This window comes from Oncorhynchus keta, chromosome 23, assembly GCF_023373465.1.
Source record: "Oncorhynchus keta strain PuntledgeMale-10-30-2019 chromosome 23, Oket_V2, whole genome shotgun sequence".
Taxonomy (NCBI): Eukaryota; Metazoa; Chordata; class Actinopteri; order Salmoniformes; family Salmonidae; genus Oncorhynchus; species Oncorhynchus keta.
Window position 1 is genome coordinate 30205225 of NC_068443.1, and position 16084 is coordinate 30221308.

A 16084-nucleotide genomic window follows, 5' to 3' on the forward strand; every position below is an offset into this window, starting at 1 on the left:
CTCCTTTTCCTATGAGTTGAACTTGATATTGAACATTACTATTTTGGTTACCCTAAATTCTATTTTGAATAGTAGGACTAGGCCATCTTTCTCTTACAGTATGTTAACTCTACTGCCTGTTACAATAAATGGAAATTGTGCTTTCCTCATCATGACGTGTGTGGTAGAGCCTTGTGTAAACGTCATAGGTCTGACCCATGTCCTATATCTTTTCACATTCGGTACAGTAAGGGGCGCTCGTGTATCAGTTCAAATCCAGACTTCGACTCCCTCGAGTTGAACTCATAAGTAAACCCAAAAGCCGAAGGAAGAACGACAACATGGCAGGACGCGACAGGATTGTGCATTTGCTCAGGCAACTTGAAAAAGCAGCGTAAGTTGATTCCTAATCGCGAAAATGCACAAATACAAGATTGTTAAATGCACTAGAGGTAGTGGTTGCTTAAGGTAGTTATCTTATTTAGCTAGGCCCCTACCTAACTTGTTATGTAGTAGCCAGATTGCAGCGCAAGCATCGACGTCAACCCAACTTCGTTTCACACGCGGGTTTGCGTCAAATGATTACAGTGCTTATGAAAATGCCGCTTTTTCCCCCATTTACAGGTGCAGATGCCCTGCCCATTCTCATACATTTCATCAAGGTAGTAGTTGGTTAAAAATAACCTGTTTTATTATAACACACCGTTATTGTTAATGAAGTTAATTGTAACATGTATGTAACACCTAACACAGCTTCTTGTGCAAAAGCTCTGTTCTGCCTGTCAATCAAGTTTTCTATGCACCTAGTGATTTAGCGCCACCCGGGGCTGTTTTATTTATCTGTATCTAGGTTGCACTCATTACTTTCTCACGTGATGTAATAAACAGGAAACAGTGCCCATAATTGCGAACATTATAAAACAGTTTCTCCGCGTCAAAATGCGCATCAGCCAATTACAATCGTTGATTTATTTATACTTGAAAGAACGCTACATTTTAGCTGGTCCCATCACCTGGCACACGTTAGCCCCATGCTAACCTCGCCAGATATGACAGTGATTATTTCCTGGAACAAAATTCCACATATCCAATTATAAATTATGACGAAGATGGACTTGAACATGGTTGCAATTTTCCATAATTGCAACCATAACAAAGTCAAGGACTCATTATCATCCTACAGGTGCAGTATTGCAGTAACAGTCAGTTATTATAAAATAAACTTATAGCGAGTCCGGGCTCGAAAACATGTTGCCGAGCATCCACAGTAGAGGAACGTTTGTCAATCTACAGTAGGCCTACACCTATCAATCAGTTGATCAACACATCCTACAGCACGAGGTAGATCTATTAATGTGGTTACACAGACCATTCAGTGCTTTCGGGTTGTTGTTCATTGTCACATTTCAAAAATATGTTGTTGTATTTAACTAGTGAAGTCAATTTACGGCCAGCCTAGGCCAAACCCGGACAAAGCTGCGCAACATGGTGATTTCTCCCATGAATTCAAAGGAAGGCCGAAGAGGACTTAGCCACCCCTCATAGCCTGGTTTCTTTCTAGGTTTTGTCCTGTCTAGGGAGTTTTTCCTAGCCACCGTGCTTCTGCAGCTGCATTGCTTGCGGTTTGGGGTTTTAGGCTGGGTTTCTGTACAGCACTTTGATATATCAGCTGATGTAAGAAGGACTATATAAATCAATTTGTTTTGATTTGATTTTGAAAAAGACAACACAAACAGCTGGGTTGCTCCTTTCCCACTAAGAGCACCCGGGCCTCCTCTCCCAATCTGAGGCCCATCTCGGACTCAAGCATACCACCTACGCCGACAATGGACTCAAACCCTACCACGCTCCCATTGACCCGCAATGAGTGGCCCTTGGCACTTATTTTTTATTTATTTTACCCACAATTTCTCCCCAATATCGAGCTTGTCTCATCGCTGCAACTCCCCAACAGGCTCGGGAGGCAAAGGTCGAGTCATGCATTCTTGAAACATGACCCGCCAAACCGCACTTGTTAACATCCGCCAGCTTACCCCGGCAGCCAGCCCCACCAATGTGTCAACTGCCGACCGGTTTATCTATTAAAACCAGAGGTTTACGGAAAACCTATCCCTGACTCTGGTTCCGTTCTTGAATGGATTTTGGCTATCTTTTTTTGGTGAGAAACACCTCAAGGAGGACAGTACACTCTCACTTTAAAAAATAAATAAATGTGTACATGTGTACCACTAATTAGGGTCCATAGAAACATGGAACAAAAGTGTGTTTTTTACCCTGTCACAACATGTTTTAAAGTTGTAATGTTTGTGCTCTAGCTTCAGGACATGACTGTGGAAGAAAAACGGATTATGCATTTGAGGTAACTTGAACTATTTAACCATATTTTCACTCATGACATGGCCACAGAAGATTTTCAAAGCAATTAAATAAGCCCTACTAATAAGCAGACATGACAGTTATTAATTAAAATTAAACCAACCGTATACTCTAACTACTGTCATGAGGCTCAGCATAAAACCCCTTTTTAAAAAGCTTAGTAGTAGTCTTTAGGTTAAAGTACTGCAAAAAAAAAAAGAAGAAAAGTGGACCGACCCTTTTCTAAGATATCAATTTCTCTATTTTATTAATGAAAAGTAGTCAACGGTATTCTTCCTTGGGATGTTGGCCAACGTTAACCATATTTTCCATGTTATTATTTGGTTTCAGATGGCGAGCTCAAACATTAGATATGGAGAGGGTGTCACACGGGAAATTGGTATGGTAAATAAGTCTCTACTATTTGTTGATGCTATTCATGACAAGATATTAAACAACTCATGTTTACATAATATAATCGTTCTTCCTAAATGGTAAGGGGTTGTGTCCACAAGTAAAAAGTTTCAATAATAGAAGAGACATGAACAGGCCTAAAATTGAAATGCATTTAATGCTTTGAACATGAATCATATAAGATTTTGTCTAAGGCGTGAATAACACTCTCCTATTTTGTGATTTGTCTTTAAAATCGCAGGATCTTCAGAACATGGGAGCCCGTAACGTGTGTCTTATGACGGACAATAATCTGTCGAGGCTCTCTCCTGTCGAGGCCGTGTTGGAGTCTCTTGTTCAGAACGGGGTTAACTACAAAGTTTATGACAATGTTCGGGTGGAGCCAACAGACTCCAGGTAACCCTGTGTGCGTTCCAATTGGCACCCTAGCTATTCCCTATATAGTGCACTACTTTTGAACAGAGCAGGGTCCATAGGGCTCTGGTCACAAGTAATGCACTACCGTATATAGGGAATAGAGTGCCATTTGGGACACTTCTTTTCAATTACTTTGTATTTATTAATTTGTCATTTTATTTAACTAGGCAAGTCAGTTAAGAACAAATTCTTATTTACAGCCTACATACAGTACCTACACCTAAGGTATGTCATACATCTTGACTGGAATTTCATCATTACATTTGATATTGATTCTAGTTTTTCCTCATTTGGAGTAAATGTATGGATGAGAAGCGTAATCAAAAAGTCAATCATGGGATGAATTTTCAATAAAGTAATCACCTTCACTCTTTACTATACAGCTTCAAGGAGGCCATAGCTTTTGCAAAGAAAGAAACGTTTGACATTTACGTTGCTGTGGGTGGAGGCTCAGTGATTGACACCTGTAAAGCTGCCAACCTGTATGCCTGCCATCCCGACGCGGATTTTCTAGACTTTGTCAATGCGCCTATAGGGAAGGGAAAGCCTATTACAGGTGTTCTCAAGCCCCTGATCGCAGGTACTATGACCCCCAGTCACGAATACACACTGAGGTTAATAGGTTTAGGAACTAACTGACCCTGGTACACTGAACCATTTAGAATCTGTTGTATGTACACTGTATATAAATGTGTGTTTACTTTGACTATTATAGATTAGAGAGATTTTTTTGTGGGTGGTTGTGCACACCTGATCTCGTTAGACTACACCTCAAATCCTCTCAGGGAGGAAATTAATATGTCATACACTTTTAGAACAATTGAATGGATGTGCAAATATGCAGTTTTCCTAATACAGGCTAAACCTGTACATGTTAGTCACATGGCAACTATTTTTTCTCTTAAGTTCCCACAACAGCAGGAACTGGCAGTGAGACAACAGGTGTTGCGATCTTCGACTTCGAAAAGCTGAAAGCAAAAACTGGTATAAAAAAAAAACACTTTGTCAGGGCACAGCTATCTCTCTCTCCTTAGTTGCATTGCTGGCCTCACATTCAAATGATAATTCAATTCATACTACTTACTGTATGTTGCAATGTTTCATTCAATGACTCAGCATGACTTGTTTGCCTTCTGGTTCATCTATTCAGGCATCGCCAGCCGAGCCATTAAGCCGACTCTTGGAATAGTGGATCCTCTCCACACTCTGCATATGCCCGAGAGGGTGGCTGCCAACAGTGGTTTTGATGTGCTATGGTATGTACATATACTGTATTCAGTGCATTCGTAAAGTATTCAGCCCCCTTCCCCTTTTCAACATTTTGTTACTTTACAGCCTTATTCAATTTTTTTTTTAAATGTCTCATCAATCTAAACACAATTCGCCTTAATGATAAAGCGAAAACAGAGTTTTAGAAAAAACTGAAATATCTTATTTACATAAGTATTCAGACCCTTTGCTATGAGACTCGAAATTGAGCCGGTGCATCCTGTTTCCATTGATCATCCTTGAGATGTTTCTACGACTTGATTGGAATCCACCTGTGGTAAATTAATTTGATTGGACATGATTTGGGCATTAAAGGCACACACCTGTCTATGTAAGGTCCCACAGTTGACAGTGCATGTCAGAGCAAAAACCAAGCCATGAGGTCAAATGAATTGTCCTTGGGCTCCAACACAGGATTGTGTTGAGGCACAGATGATCTGGGGAAGGGTGCCAAAATATTTCTGCAGCATCGAAGGTCCCCAAGAACACAGTGGCCTCCATTTTTAAATGGAAGTTTGGAACCGCCAAGACTCTTCCTAGAGCTGCCCGCCTAGCCAAACTGAGCAATCGGGGAGAAGGGCCGATGGTCACTGACAGCTCCAGAGTTCCTCTGTGGAGATAGGAGAACGTTCCAGAAGGACAACCATCTCTGCAGCACTCCACCACTCAGGCCTACGGGGAAGCATGGTGGTGGCAGCATCATGCTGTGGGGATGTTTTTCAGTGGCAGTTACTGGGAGACTAATCATGATCGAGGGAAAGATGAACAGAGCAAAGTACAGAGAGATTGTTGATGAATACCTGCTCCAGAGTACTCAGGACCTCACTGGGGCGAAGGTTGACCTTCCAACAGGACAACAAACCTAAGCACACAGCCAAGACACCGCAGCAGTGGCTTCAGGACAAGTCTCTGAATGTCCTTGAGTGGCCCAGCCAGAGCCCGGACTTGAACCCTGTGCAGCGACGCTCCCCATCCAACCTGACAGAGCTTGAGAGGATCTGAAGTAAAGAATGGGACAAACCTCCCAAATAAATCAAATAAAATGTTATTGGTCACATACACATTTTAGCGTCCTAGCCAAGAAGACTCAAGGCTGTAATCGTTGCCAAAGGTGCTTCAAGAAAGTACTGAGTAAAGGGTCTGAATACTTATGTAAATGTGATATTTCCATTTTTAATCTAAAAAAGTTTTTGCTTTGTCATTATGAGGTATTGTGTGTAGATTGATGAGTAAAAAAAGAACAATTTAATCCACTTTAGAATAACGCCTTTATATTCTGGTTAAAGCCAGTTTGTGCTGTTCTGTGAAGGGAGTAGTACACAGCGTTGTACCAGATCTTCAGTTTGTTGTCAATTTCTCGCATGGAATAGCCTTCATTTCTCAGAACAAGAATAGACTGACGGGTTTCAGAAGAAAGTTCTTTGTTTCTGCCCATTTTGAGCCTGTAATCGAACCCACAAATGAAGATGCACCAACTAGTCTAAAGAAGGCCAGTTTTATTGCTTCTTTAATCAGGACAACAGTTTTCAGCTGTGCTAACATAATTTCAAAAGGGTGTTCTAATCATCAATTAGCCTTTTAAAATTATAGACTTGGATTAGCTAACACAACTTGCCATTGGAACACAGGAGTGATGGCTGCTGATAAATGGCCTCTGTACGCCTATGTAGATATTCCATTAAAAATCAGTCGTTTCCAGCGACAATAGTCATTTACAACATTAACAATGTCTATACTGTATTTCTGATCAATATGCTGTTATTTTAATGGCCAAAAAATGTGCTTTTCTTTCAAAACAAGGACATTTTTAAGTGACCCCAAACTTTTGAACACTAGTGTATATTGATCACATTCAATCAGTCAGTCTGTGTAACATATTATTCTGTTTTTAAGGCTACATTCACATATTCTATCAACCTTATAAGCCAAATAACTCATTCATCAACATGCTTCTCTCTACCGACATGCTGCAGAGGCCTTTGACCTTTCCCCCACTCTGTGCTCTTATAACGTCAAGGTGGTGCCAGATAGAAGTGACTGATTAGACAAATAGGAGTTGGATTAAGTTCTTTTCTTCATCTGTTCTCTTTGTGTGTCCTTATGCAGCCATGCCCTGGAGTCCTACACGGCTCTTCCCTACAACATGCGCAGCCCCTGCCCTTCCAACCCCATCAACCGGCCGGCCTACCAGGGCAGTAACCCCATTAGTGATGTCTGGTCCAGACATGCTCTGAATGTAGTGGCCAAGTACATGAAACGGTAAACACCTTTCCAGATGAGGCTTCCATTAGTTATTCCACAGTTTTATCCCCTAAAAATCACTACTGTCTATTGTGAATATTATTATCAGTGGTTTCTTATTATTAGTGCTGATGTAGGCGACGTCCATTAACTGTTCACTTTCTCCCTCTAAGGGCGGTGAACGATGCTGAGGATGTAAAGGCCAGATCCAGCATGCATCTTGCCAGTGTGTTTGCCGGGATCGGGTTTGGAAATGCTGGGGTCCACTTATGGTAAAGTAAACATATGGCTCATTACGCCTTCATAATGATTGAAACTGCACGCATCCCCTTCCTTATATGAATAGTTACAGTGTGTCCTGTGATTGATGGGTAATGTGACTGATGAGATCCTTTTTGTTCATTTTCTAGCCACGGTATGTCTTATCCTATTGCTGGAAATGTGAAGACTTACATGGCTAAGGGCTACAATGTGGATCACCCTGTAGTGGTAAAGCGATTCTGGTCCTTTTCTTCATTTTAGAACCAATACATAGCAATCTTATTATTGAAAAATGTCTGTTAAATTTGACCTTTATATTGAAAATTCAATATATTTAGTTCCAAATATCTATGATCTCTATAACCACAGTTTTGACACTGATATAATGTATTTTCATTGGTATTCTGTTCCATGTTTGATATATACACTGAGTATATAAACTATTGAGAACACCTGCTCTTTCCATTGCATAGACTGACCAGGTGAAAGCTATGATCCCTTACTGATGTCACTTGTTAAATCCACTTCAATCAGTGTAGGTGGAGGGTAGGAGACAGGTCAAAGAAGAATTTTTAAGCCTTGAGACAATTGAGACAATGGATTGTGAATGAGCCAGACAAAATATTTAAGTGCCTTTTGAATGGGGTATGGTACGTAGTAGGTGCCAGGCGCACCGGTTTGTATCAAGGGTGCAACTCAATATTAGGAAGGTGTTCTTAATGTTTGGTATACTCAGTGTATATTTTCAGGTAACTGCCAAAATAACGGAAACACCAACATAACGGAAACACCAACAGTAAGTGTCTCAATAGAGCGTTAGACCGCCTTCGCATGGATTCTACAAGTGTCTGGAACTCTATTGGAGGGATGCGAGACCATTCTTCCATGAGAAATGTCATAATTCTTTATCTTTAAAAAAAAAATGTTTACCTCTTTTTTTTCTCCCCAAAGTATATCCAATTGGTAGTCTTGTCTCATCGCTGCAACTACCGTACGGACTAGGGAGAGGCGAAGGTCAAGAGCCGTGCGTCCTCCAAAACACAACTCAACCAAGCCACACTGCTTCTTGACCCAGAAGCCAGCCGCACCAATGTGACGGAGGAAACACCATACACCTGGTGACCGTGTCAGCATGCACTGCGCCCGGCCCGCCACAGGAGTCGCGAGATGGGACAAGGACATCCCTGCCGGCCAAACCCTCCCCTAATCCAGACGATGCTGGGTCAATTGTGTGCCACCCCATTGGTCTCCCGGTCACGGCCGGCTGCGACAGAGCCTGGACTCGAACCCAGAATCTCTAGTGGTGCAGTGCCTTAGACCACTGCGCCACTTGTGAGGCCCATAACTTGGTATCTTGTTGATGGTGGTGAAAGGTGCCTCTCCAGAATCTCCCATAAGTGTTCAATTGGGTTGCGATCTGGTGACTGAGACACACAATCTTTAAACCCCCTATACTCCTTTGAGTCTCCTCTTTCAAAGTCACTGAGATGTCTTTTTCTAGCCATAGTAGCCAAAATACTGGGCAACTGGGCATTTATATGCCTGACTCTAAGCATGATGGTATGTTCATTGTTTAATTAACTCAGGAACCACACCTGTGTGGAAGCACCTGCTTTCAATATATATTCTGAACAGAAATGTTTACGCAACATGTAAAGTGTTGGTCCCATGAAACGTGAGCTGAAATCAAAGATCCCAGAAATCTTCCATATGCACAAAAAGCTTATTTTTCTCAAATGTTGTGAGCAAATTTGTTTACATTCCTGTTAGTGAGCTTTTCTCCTTCGCCAAGATAATCCATCCACCTGACAGGTGTGGCTTAGCAAGAAACTGATTAAACAGCATTATCATTACACAGGTGCACTTTGTGCTGGGGGCAATAAAAGGTCACTCTAAAATGTGCCGTTTTGTCACGCAACACAATGCAACAGATGTCTCAAGTTTTGAGGGAGAGCGCAATTGGCATGCGAACTGCAGGAATGTCCACTGGAGCTATTGCCAGATAATTAAATGTTAATTTCTCTACCATAAGCCACCTCCAATAGCATTTTAGAGAGTTTGGAAGTACGTCCAACCGGCTTCACAATCGCAGACCACGTGTAGCCACTCCAGGACCTCCACATCTGGCTTCTTAACCTGCGGGATCGTCTGATACCAGCCACCCAGCTGCGCCCCTACCCAGCCATGTGAAATCCATAGATTAGAATTTCATTGATTTAATTTGACTGATTTACTTGTATGATCTGTAACTCAGTAAAATCTTTGAAATTGTTGTTTATATTTTTGTTCATTATACTTAGTATCCATTTACTGAAGTGTTTCCTTTATTTTGGCAGTTAACTGTATATAACAAATATATTGTTTCAGAAATATCTATCTCCATTCACAGTTTAACTATCAAGCATTAATAGTTCCCATGTGTTGCTCTTCTGTCCCATAGCCTCATGGTCTGTCCGTGGTTCTGACCTCTCCTGCTGTCTTTGCCTTCACTGCCAGTATGTGTCCAGAGCGCCACCTGGAGGCAGCAGAGATACTTGGTAACAGCAACTCTTCTCTACAACACCCCCAACAGTGTTGTCATTAAATACTAACACAAATATATTCTCAATTGTAATTTCCTTTTACCATGGTCTCAAATGGTAATCTATACCATAAACAGTGCTCTGGACAGTGCACTGTAGGTGCATGCGTGGCACTATTGTTTCCTCGCTGATTTTGTGACGTCAAGCTCACACCCCTCCATGTCTCTCCTCAGGGGCTGACGTGAGCAACACCAAGAGGGAGGACGCTGGGCTGCTCCTGGCCGACACCCTGAGACAGTTCCTCTATGACCTGAAGGTAGAGGACGGTCTGAGTGCTGTCGGCTACACCAAGGATGACATACCTGACCTAGTGAGAGGAACAATACCTCAGGTACACATTAGAAATGTTTCACATTTAATGTGCAAGACATGTTCTTTCACGCCCTGTTTAAGACTATTGAGCCCAGATGTTGGTAATAAACCCACAAGCAAGGAGAGTTTAGTGTGCTAGTGCTACTTTCCTTCTTCATTACATGTACTATGTCTCTTTTTCTGACTGGTATTTCCTGTGTCTGCCCCTGATTGTGTCACTATGGTCTCTTACAGGAAAGGGTGACCAAGCTGTCTCCTAGGGAACACACAGAGGAAGATTTGACTAATTTGTTTGAGGCCTCCCTGAAGCTGTACTAAGACTGGCTCTCTTATGCGTCATCACCCACTCTCATACTGTACCTGTGTGAGATGATGAGCCCAAAGGACTCTGTGCTATTCCCTATACAGCACACTACTTTTTAACCAGGACCCATAGGGCTCTGGTTAAACATTGGGCACTATATAGGGAATAGGGTGCCATTTGAGACGTAGCCTCCCACCGGTTTGCTATCCCATCCTCCTTTTATTGATAGAGACAATGAAATTATAAGATTCCTTATTTGATTATACAGTATATTACGCCGATTTCAAATGTTGGTTTTGATTTGTATTTACTACAATATAGTACACCGTTGCTGTCATGTTCCCCTCCCCATTAATTTGAGAATAGACTACTGGTCTGGAGTGGACTACATTGTTATGACAGTGTTGCGTCATTCTTAGAAGTGTACTATTTAAAAAAATCTAGTTTCCAGATTACTCAGGTTAACCGTTATGTAAAGTGTGCCCTAATGCTAAGAAAGTCTGATCTGGCTGCTTTCAAGTAGGTTAACCCAGGAGAGCACACTAGGAGAGCTTTTAAGGTCCATTGAGAGAAAGAGAGCCAAGTTAAGGTATCAATATGATACAGAATATCATTGCATCCCAAATGGCATCCTATTCACTTTTGGTCAAAACTGGTGCACTATATAGGGAATAGGGTGCAATGATATCTATCCTTATTAATGATAGATTCTGTATATTGACATGGAAACAGAGTTACGCTAAATCCTCGTTACTGTTAGGTCTTGATGTAAAGCAGGACAGCTCCTTTCTAGGGAGTTTTTCCTAGCCACCGTGCTTCTACACCTGCATTGCTTGCTGTTTGGGGTTTTAAGCTGGGTTTCTGTAAAGCACTTTGAGATATCAGCTGAGGTACGAAGGGCTATATAAATAAATTTGATTTGATAACTGGATGTCAAAAATAAATGCATTTTAGGATCCATAATCATTTATATTCAAAACGTACATGACTCTGATCCCTAAAAATCATTACATCATTTTAGTTTTTTTCTTTGCTTCTACTTTTTTCACTCCTGCTCATATATGCATGTCACATTTTATTTTTTCTGAATAAGAAAATAAGAATTTCAATAAAGTAAGTATTGCGATTTAATTAATGGTAATTTAAATGTGTGAACACTTTTTGTGTGTGTGGGCTACAAATGAATGAGTAGACAGAAAAAAAATCTGCAGTACATTATACTTGTTTTTTACATTGCAATGATTTAAAATGTTAATGGTGGATCAGTCTTACTTTTTGTTGAGCCCAGTTTTGTTTTGCGTCATCGTATTCGTTTGACTCAAAATGACAGATTGCAGATGAAAATAGATTCAAAGGTGTCAGCGAGTTCGAAGAAACACTTTATGCGACTTGCGTGTGTGTGATGGATAAGAAAGGGTGTGTGTGTGTGACATGCGTGTGAGGTGTGTATGTGTGATGGGGAGAAAGGGTATGTGTTACTGTGTTTCTGTGCGGTGGGATTAGTGACACTGGTGTTATTTAAAGCGGTGTGCAATAGTGTGGAGCTGCCAGACAGTGTCTCAGACACAGCAGGAGAGGATGCAGAAGATCTACGTGCAGAGTGATGGGCACTTTGAGGTATTCACCACTGTCTTCTCCCCACAAGGCGAGTACCACCTGCAATCCTCTCTGTTTCTCAGTGTATGAGTGCTGATTTAGGATCAGTTTTGCCTTGAATCACAATGAATAAGAATGCATGAAGAGGAAGTAACTTATCCTAGAGTACTCTGATACTCTTGATCCATTATGGCCCCAGTTCTATTATGGGCTAGTCTCGTGTTGTCATACTGTCCTGGTCTTTATTGAGGTTGTTATTGTGCATAGAGGATTCATTTATTTGCTTTTTCAGGGTATTTTCATTGACTGGTTTTCAGTAGCCTATCATAGTTTTGCTGTCATCTTGCCTAACAGCTCTTTATGACTTCGTATCTACCCTTTTTTATCAGCTTGTAGAGCAAGAACAAGATACAGGCCTAGGGAAGCAGTGAAGGTATGTTAATGATTTCTCATTATTGATAGAGCTACATGTATAGTAAGTCGCAACCAGAACATCAAATTTATAGCAAGCGCAGATGTGAACGATCCAGTGTCAGGGTGACGTTCTGCAGAGGATCAAGATGTGTTGTCATTTAGACTAGAGGAATGGTGCAACAACGTGAATGGATGATAAGATGAACACAGTGAAAACAATATACGGTATACAGTAGAGCTAGAAGATATACTTAGAGTTGATTTTGCAAGATTAGTCCGATGTGATTGCTTTCTCAGCAGAAAGTGACATAAGGGAATGACTTGAGAGAAGCAGTTTAGTCTATTCCTCTAGGCAGGCCTTGACCCCCTCTCCTTTTTCCACATCACAGCTAAGGACCTTCTATATATAGCTCTCTCTATTGGTTATTTAAAGGAGATCAACTCCAGAGAGCCTTGGACTGTTGACCGACATGAGGAACAGGAGACATAGATAGACTCTTATCCCTCTCTTTCAGTAACAAATTATTATCAAACTTCTGTGCTCATAAACTGTACAGTAACTACTGTTTTTATTTAGAGCAACAAATACACTGTCCACGGTATTGTCTCTCTCCTGGCAAAAGTTACATGTCACTGATGTCAGTGTAAGGATATATACAGTACTTGTAATTTAAGACAAGATAATCCTCTTATCTGGTCTTCTGTGGGGACATTTTGAATGAAAGCGCAGTGGCTGGGTTTGGCCTCTGTAACCTGTTGGTTCATCAAGATGGACAATTAATGAATTAAGTATATTAATTAAATCTCAAGATTAGGAATTGTACCATGATGTAATATTCTGAGTGCAATGAGTTGTAACTTCAGTTGTCTCAGGTAAAGGGAGAGAGCATCCTCAACTCTTATTATCTTGCATTAACAAATGAAAGTGTTTTTTGAAGTTGGAACCAAAAATAGGTCAACTATTCCTTGAGTAGTACTTTGTCTCTTACTGAGTTACAGTGGCATCTTACTACTTCTCCTTCAGGTAGTAGCAGCAGTTAACTACAGGCCTCAATGGCCAGATGAACTTCAACTCTGTCAGGGTGACATCATCCAAGTTCTCTTCAGAGATGAGCCCTCATGGTGGTTCGGGCGTCTACAGAATGGGGCAGAGGGGTACTTTCCAACCGCATGTGTGACCAGACTGAACCAGGTAAGGTTTTTCCCCTGACTGCTGAAAAGCAACATTAAAAAAAGAAATGTAGAATGTTTTTTATATTTTTGTTTTGTGAACAACCTTTCACTAAGGTTTGTTGCTCATCCAGATATTGGACTAAAAAGAGATTAATAATGTTTTGACAGTGTAGAACTTACCATGTAGATACAGTTGAAGTTGGAAGTTTACACACGCCTTAGCCTTAAATTCAGTTTTTCACAATTCCTGACATTAAAAATACCCTGTCTTAGGTCGGTTAGGATCACTACTTTATTTTAAGAATTTGAAATGTCAGAATAATAGTGATTTCTTTCAGCTTTTATTTCTTTCATCACATTCCCAGTGGGTCAGAACTTTACATACACTCAATTAGTATTTGGTAGCATTGCCTTTAAATGGTTTAACTTGGGTCAAATGTGTAGGGTAGACTTCCACAAGCTTCCCACAATAAGTTGGGTGAATTTTGGCCCATTCCTCCTGACAGAGCTAGTGTAACTGAGTCAGGTTTGTAGGCCACCTTGCTCACACACGCTTTTTCAGTTCTGCCCACAAATTTTCTAGAGGATTGAGGTCAGGGCTTTGTGATGGCTACTCCAATACCTTGACTTTGTTGTCCTTAAGCCATTTTGCCACAACTTTGGAAGTATGCTTGGGGTCATTGTCAATTTGGAAGACCCATTTGCGCCCAAGCATTAACTTCCTGACTGATGTCTTGAGATGTTGCTTCAATATATCCACATAATTTCCCTCTCTCATGATGCCATCTATTTTGTGTAGTGCACCAGTCCCTCTTGCAGCAAAGCACCCCCTCAACATGATGCTGCCCCCCCCGTGCTTCATGGTTGGGATGGTGTTCTTCAGCTTGCAGGCCAGAGGACATTTCTCCAAAAAGTACGATCTTTGTCCCCATGTGCAGTTGCAAACCGTAGTCTGGCTTTTTTTATGGCGGTTTTGGAGCAGTGGCTTTTTCCTTGCTGAGCCGCCTTTCAGGTTATGTCAATATAGGACTTGTTTTACTGTGGATATAGATACTTTTGTACCTGTTTCATCCAGCATCTTCACAAGGTCCTTTGCTGTTCTGTGATTGATTCGCACTTTTTACACCAAAGTAGGTTAATCTCTAGGAGACAGAACGCGTCTCCTTCCTGAGCGGTATGACAGCTGCTTGGTCCCATGGTGTTTATACTTGCGTACTATTGTTTGTACAGATCAATGTGGTACCTTCAGGCGTTTGGAAATTGCTCCCAAGGATGAACCAGACTTGTGGAGGTCTACAATTTTTTTTCTGGGGTCTTGGCTGATTTCTTTTTATTTTCCCATGATGTCAAGCAAAGAGGCACTGAGTTTGATGGTAGGCCTTGAAATACATCCACAGGGACACCTACAATTGATTCAAATGATGTCAATTAGCCTATCAGAAGCTTCTGAAGCCATGACATCATTTTCTGGAATTTTCCAAGCTGTTTAAAGGCAGTCAACTTGGTGTATGTAAACTTCTGACCCACTGGAATTGATACAGTGAATAAGTGAAACAATCTGTCTGTAAACAATTGTTAGAAAAATAGCTTGTCACGCACACAGAAAGTAGATGTCCTAACCGACTTGCCAAAGCTATAGTTTGTTAACAAGAAACTTGTGGAGTGGTTGAAAAACAAGTTTTAATGACTCCAACCTAAGTGTATGTAAAATTCCGACTTCAACAGTATATAACATAGCTTCCTGGCAATTAACTCTACAGAAATAAACCATCTTAACTAGTTGTTGGACAAAAGCTTGATGATGTAATCATGGACGTTGACCAGAAGGTCTAATTTTGGCATGCCTAAGTGAGTTTGGTATGGGTTTACAGAGTGATGATCATGAGCCAGTGAATGCCAATCCAAGCTCGTTACAGAGTTCATCCAAGGATGCAGCTCCTGATGCCCACTGTGGCTGCACAAGGTGAGAACATCTGTGATCCTATCTCACCTCCTCCCCACCCAACAAACCACAGAGAGGATTGACTTCAGTTGATTGTAGTTATCCTCAGTATAGTCAAAAAACGACCTCCGTATGCAGTTTTCCCATCCAATAGGACTTCTATAAATTGGGTCAATGAGAATCAACTCTGTTTGTTTCCCTCTTTATGTATGCAGCGGTCGTAGTACTCCAAAGGTCCCCAGGCATGAGAAAGAGAGCCTCTTCCGGGCCCTGGGACACGAGGCCTCCTCAAAGTCAGGCTCGGCCCACAGCTCCCCCAGCCTGTTGCACCGAGTGCTGTCCAAGGGCCACCGGAGGAAGATTGACGCCCAGGGACTGGGAGATGTAAATTGCTCCATCAATGTAGCATTTGAACCTGACTGATTGTTTATCATTAAGAATTCTATCATGTATGTGCAGCCCTTTATTCTGTGTTAGTTTCCATGGCTGTTAGGTTCATAAAAACACAAACTTCACAAAACTGGAGCTATTATAGCTGTCATATTTTGGGGTAATAGTGAAATATCAATCATAAGGGTGTGACATGTTACACTACTTGTTCTGGAGTATGTTTATGTTTATCTATCCTCTATTTACCATTGAGATTAATGGAGTACAGTCTTCTTCTCTCCTGTTAATAGCCAACTGTGATCCCGTCTTTGTTAGCTGTTTTTACCCCATTGTTATTTGTACTGCTGCTTCACTTTAATTTGTACATATTGCATATATTATATTTGAACAAAATACATTGTAATGTTACATCATTGTTTGCCTTCTTCATAGTAT

The 16084-nt window shown here is 41.2% G+C and overlaps 2 protein-coding genes across 3 annotated transcripts; both read left to right on the top strand.

Moving 5' to 3' along the window:
* The first annotated feature begins 230 nt into the window (after window positions 1-230).
* On the top strand, window positions 231-11265 carry adhfe1 (alcohol dehydrogenase iron containing 1). Its single transcript, XM_035800092.2, has 14 exons — window positions 231-373; window positions 604-641; window positions 2295-2338; window positions 2686-2739; window positions 2990-3144; window positions 3549-3745; window positions 4072-4149; window positions 4316-4421; window positions 6541-6693; window positions 6849-6947; window positions 7086-7164; window positions 9377-9473; window positions 9692-9849; window positions 10065-11265. The coding sequence occupies exons 1-14, from the start codon at window positions 321-323 to the stop codon at window positions 10146-10148; spliced, it is 1395 nt and encodes a 464-aa protein (XP_035655985.1). The 5' UTR covers window positions 231-320; the 3' UTR covers window positions 10149-11265.
* Window positions 11266-11456: 191 nt separating this feature from the next.
* Window positions 11457-16064, top strand: si:dkey-97a13.12 (CD2-associated protein). 2 transcript variants are annotated; one of them, XM_035800099.2, is made up of 5 exons: window positions 11457-11779; window positions 12120-12163; window positions 13169-13336; window positions 15189-15280; window positions 15475-16064. In XM_035800099.2, exons 1-5 carry the CDS (start codon window positions 11713-11715, stop codon window positions 15680-15682), a joined length of 579 nt encoding a protein of 192 aa, XP_035655992.1. In that variant the 5' UTR covers window positions 11457-11712; the 3' UTR covers window positions 15683-16064. The 2 variants fall into 2 exon arrangements, with proteins under 2 accessions (XP_035655992.1, XP_052332952.1); XM_052476992.1 differs by lacking the exon at window positions 12120-12163 and having other exon boundaries at window positions 11468-11783; window positions 13173-13336.
* Window positions 16065-16084: the final 20 nt, after the last annotated feature.

What these genes read in the sequence shown, in the direction of transcription:
- adhfe1 (XM_035800092.2), top strand. Translation starts at nt 321, where the DNA reads ATGGCAGGACGCGACAGGATTGTGCATTTGCTCAGGCAACTTGAAAAA. An exon ending in TTCTCATACATTTCATCAAG is followed by an intron (nt 642 to 2,294) that starts GTAGTAGTTGGT and finishes TTTGTGCTCTAG; the next exon opens with CTTCAGGACATGACTGTGGA. An exon ending in AATGCTGGGGTCCACTTATG is followed by an intron (nt 6,948 to 7,085) that starts GTAAAGTAAACA and finishes TTCATTTTCTAG; the next exon opens with CCACGGTATGTCTTATCCTA.
- si:dkey-97a13.12 (XM_035800099.2), top strand. Translation starts at nt 11,713, where the DNA reads ATGCAGAAGATCTACGTGCAGAGTGATGGGCACTTTGAGGTATTCACC. An exon ending in CACTGTCTTCTCCCCACAAG is followed by an intron (nt 11,780 to 12,119) that starts GCGAGTACCACC and finishes CTTTTTTATCAG; the next exon opens with CTTGTAGAGCAAGAACAAGA. An exon ending in GTGTGACCAGACTGAACCAG is followed by an intron (nt 13,337 to 15,188) that starts GTAAGGTTTTTC and finishes ATGGGTTTACAG; the next exon opens with AGTGATGATCATGAGCCAGT.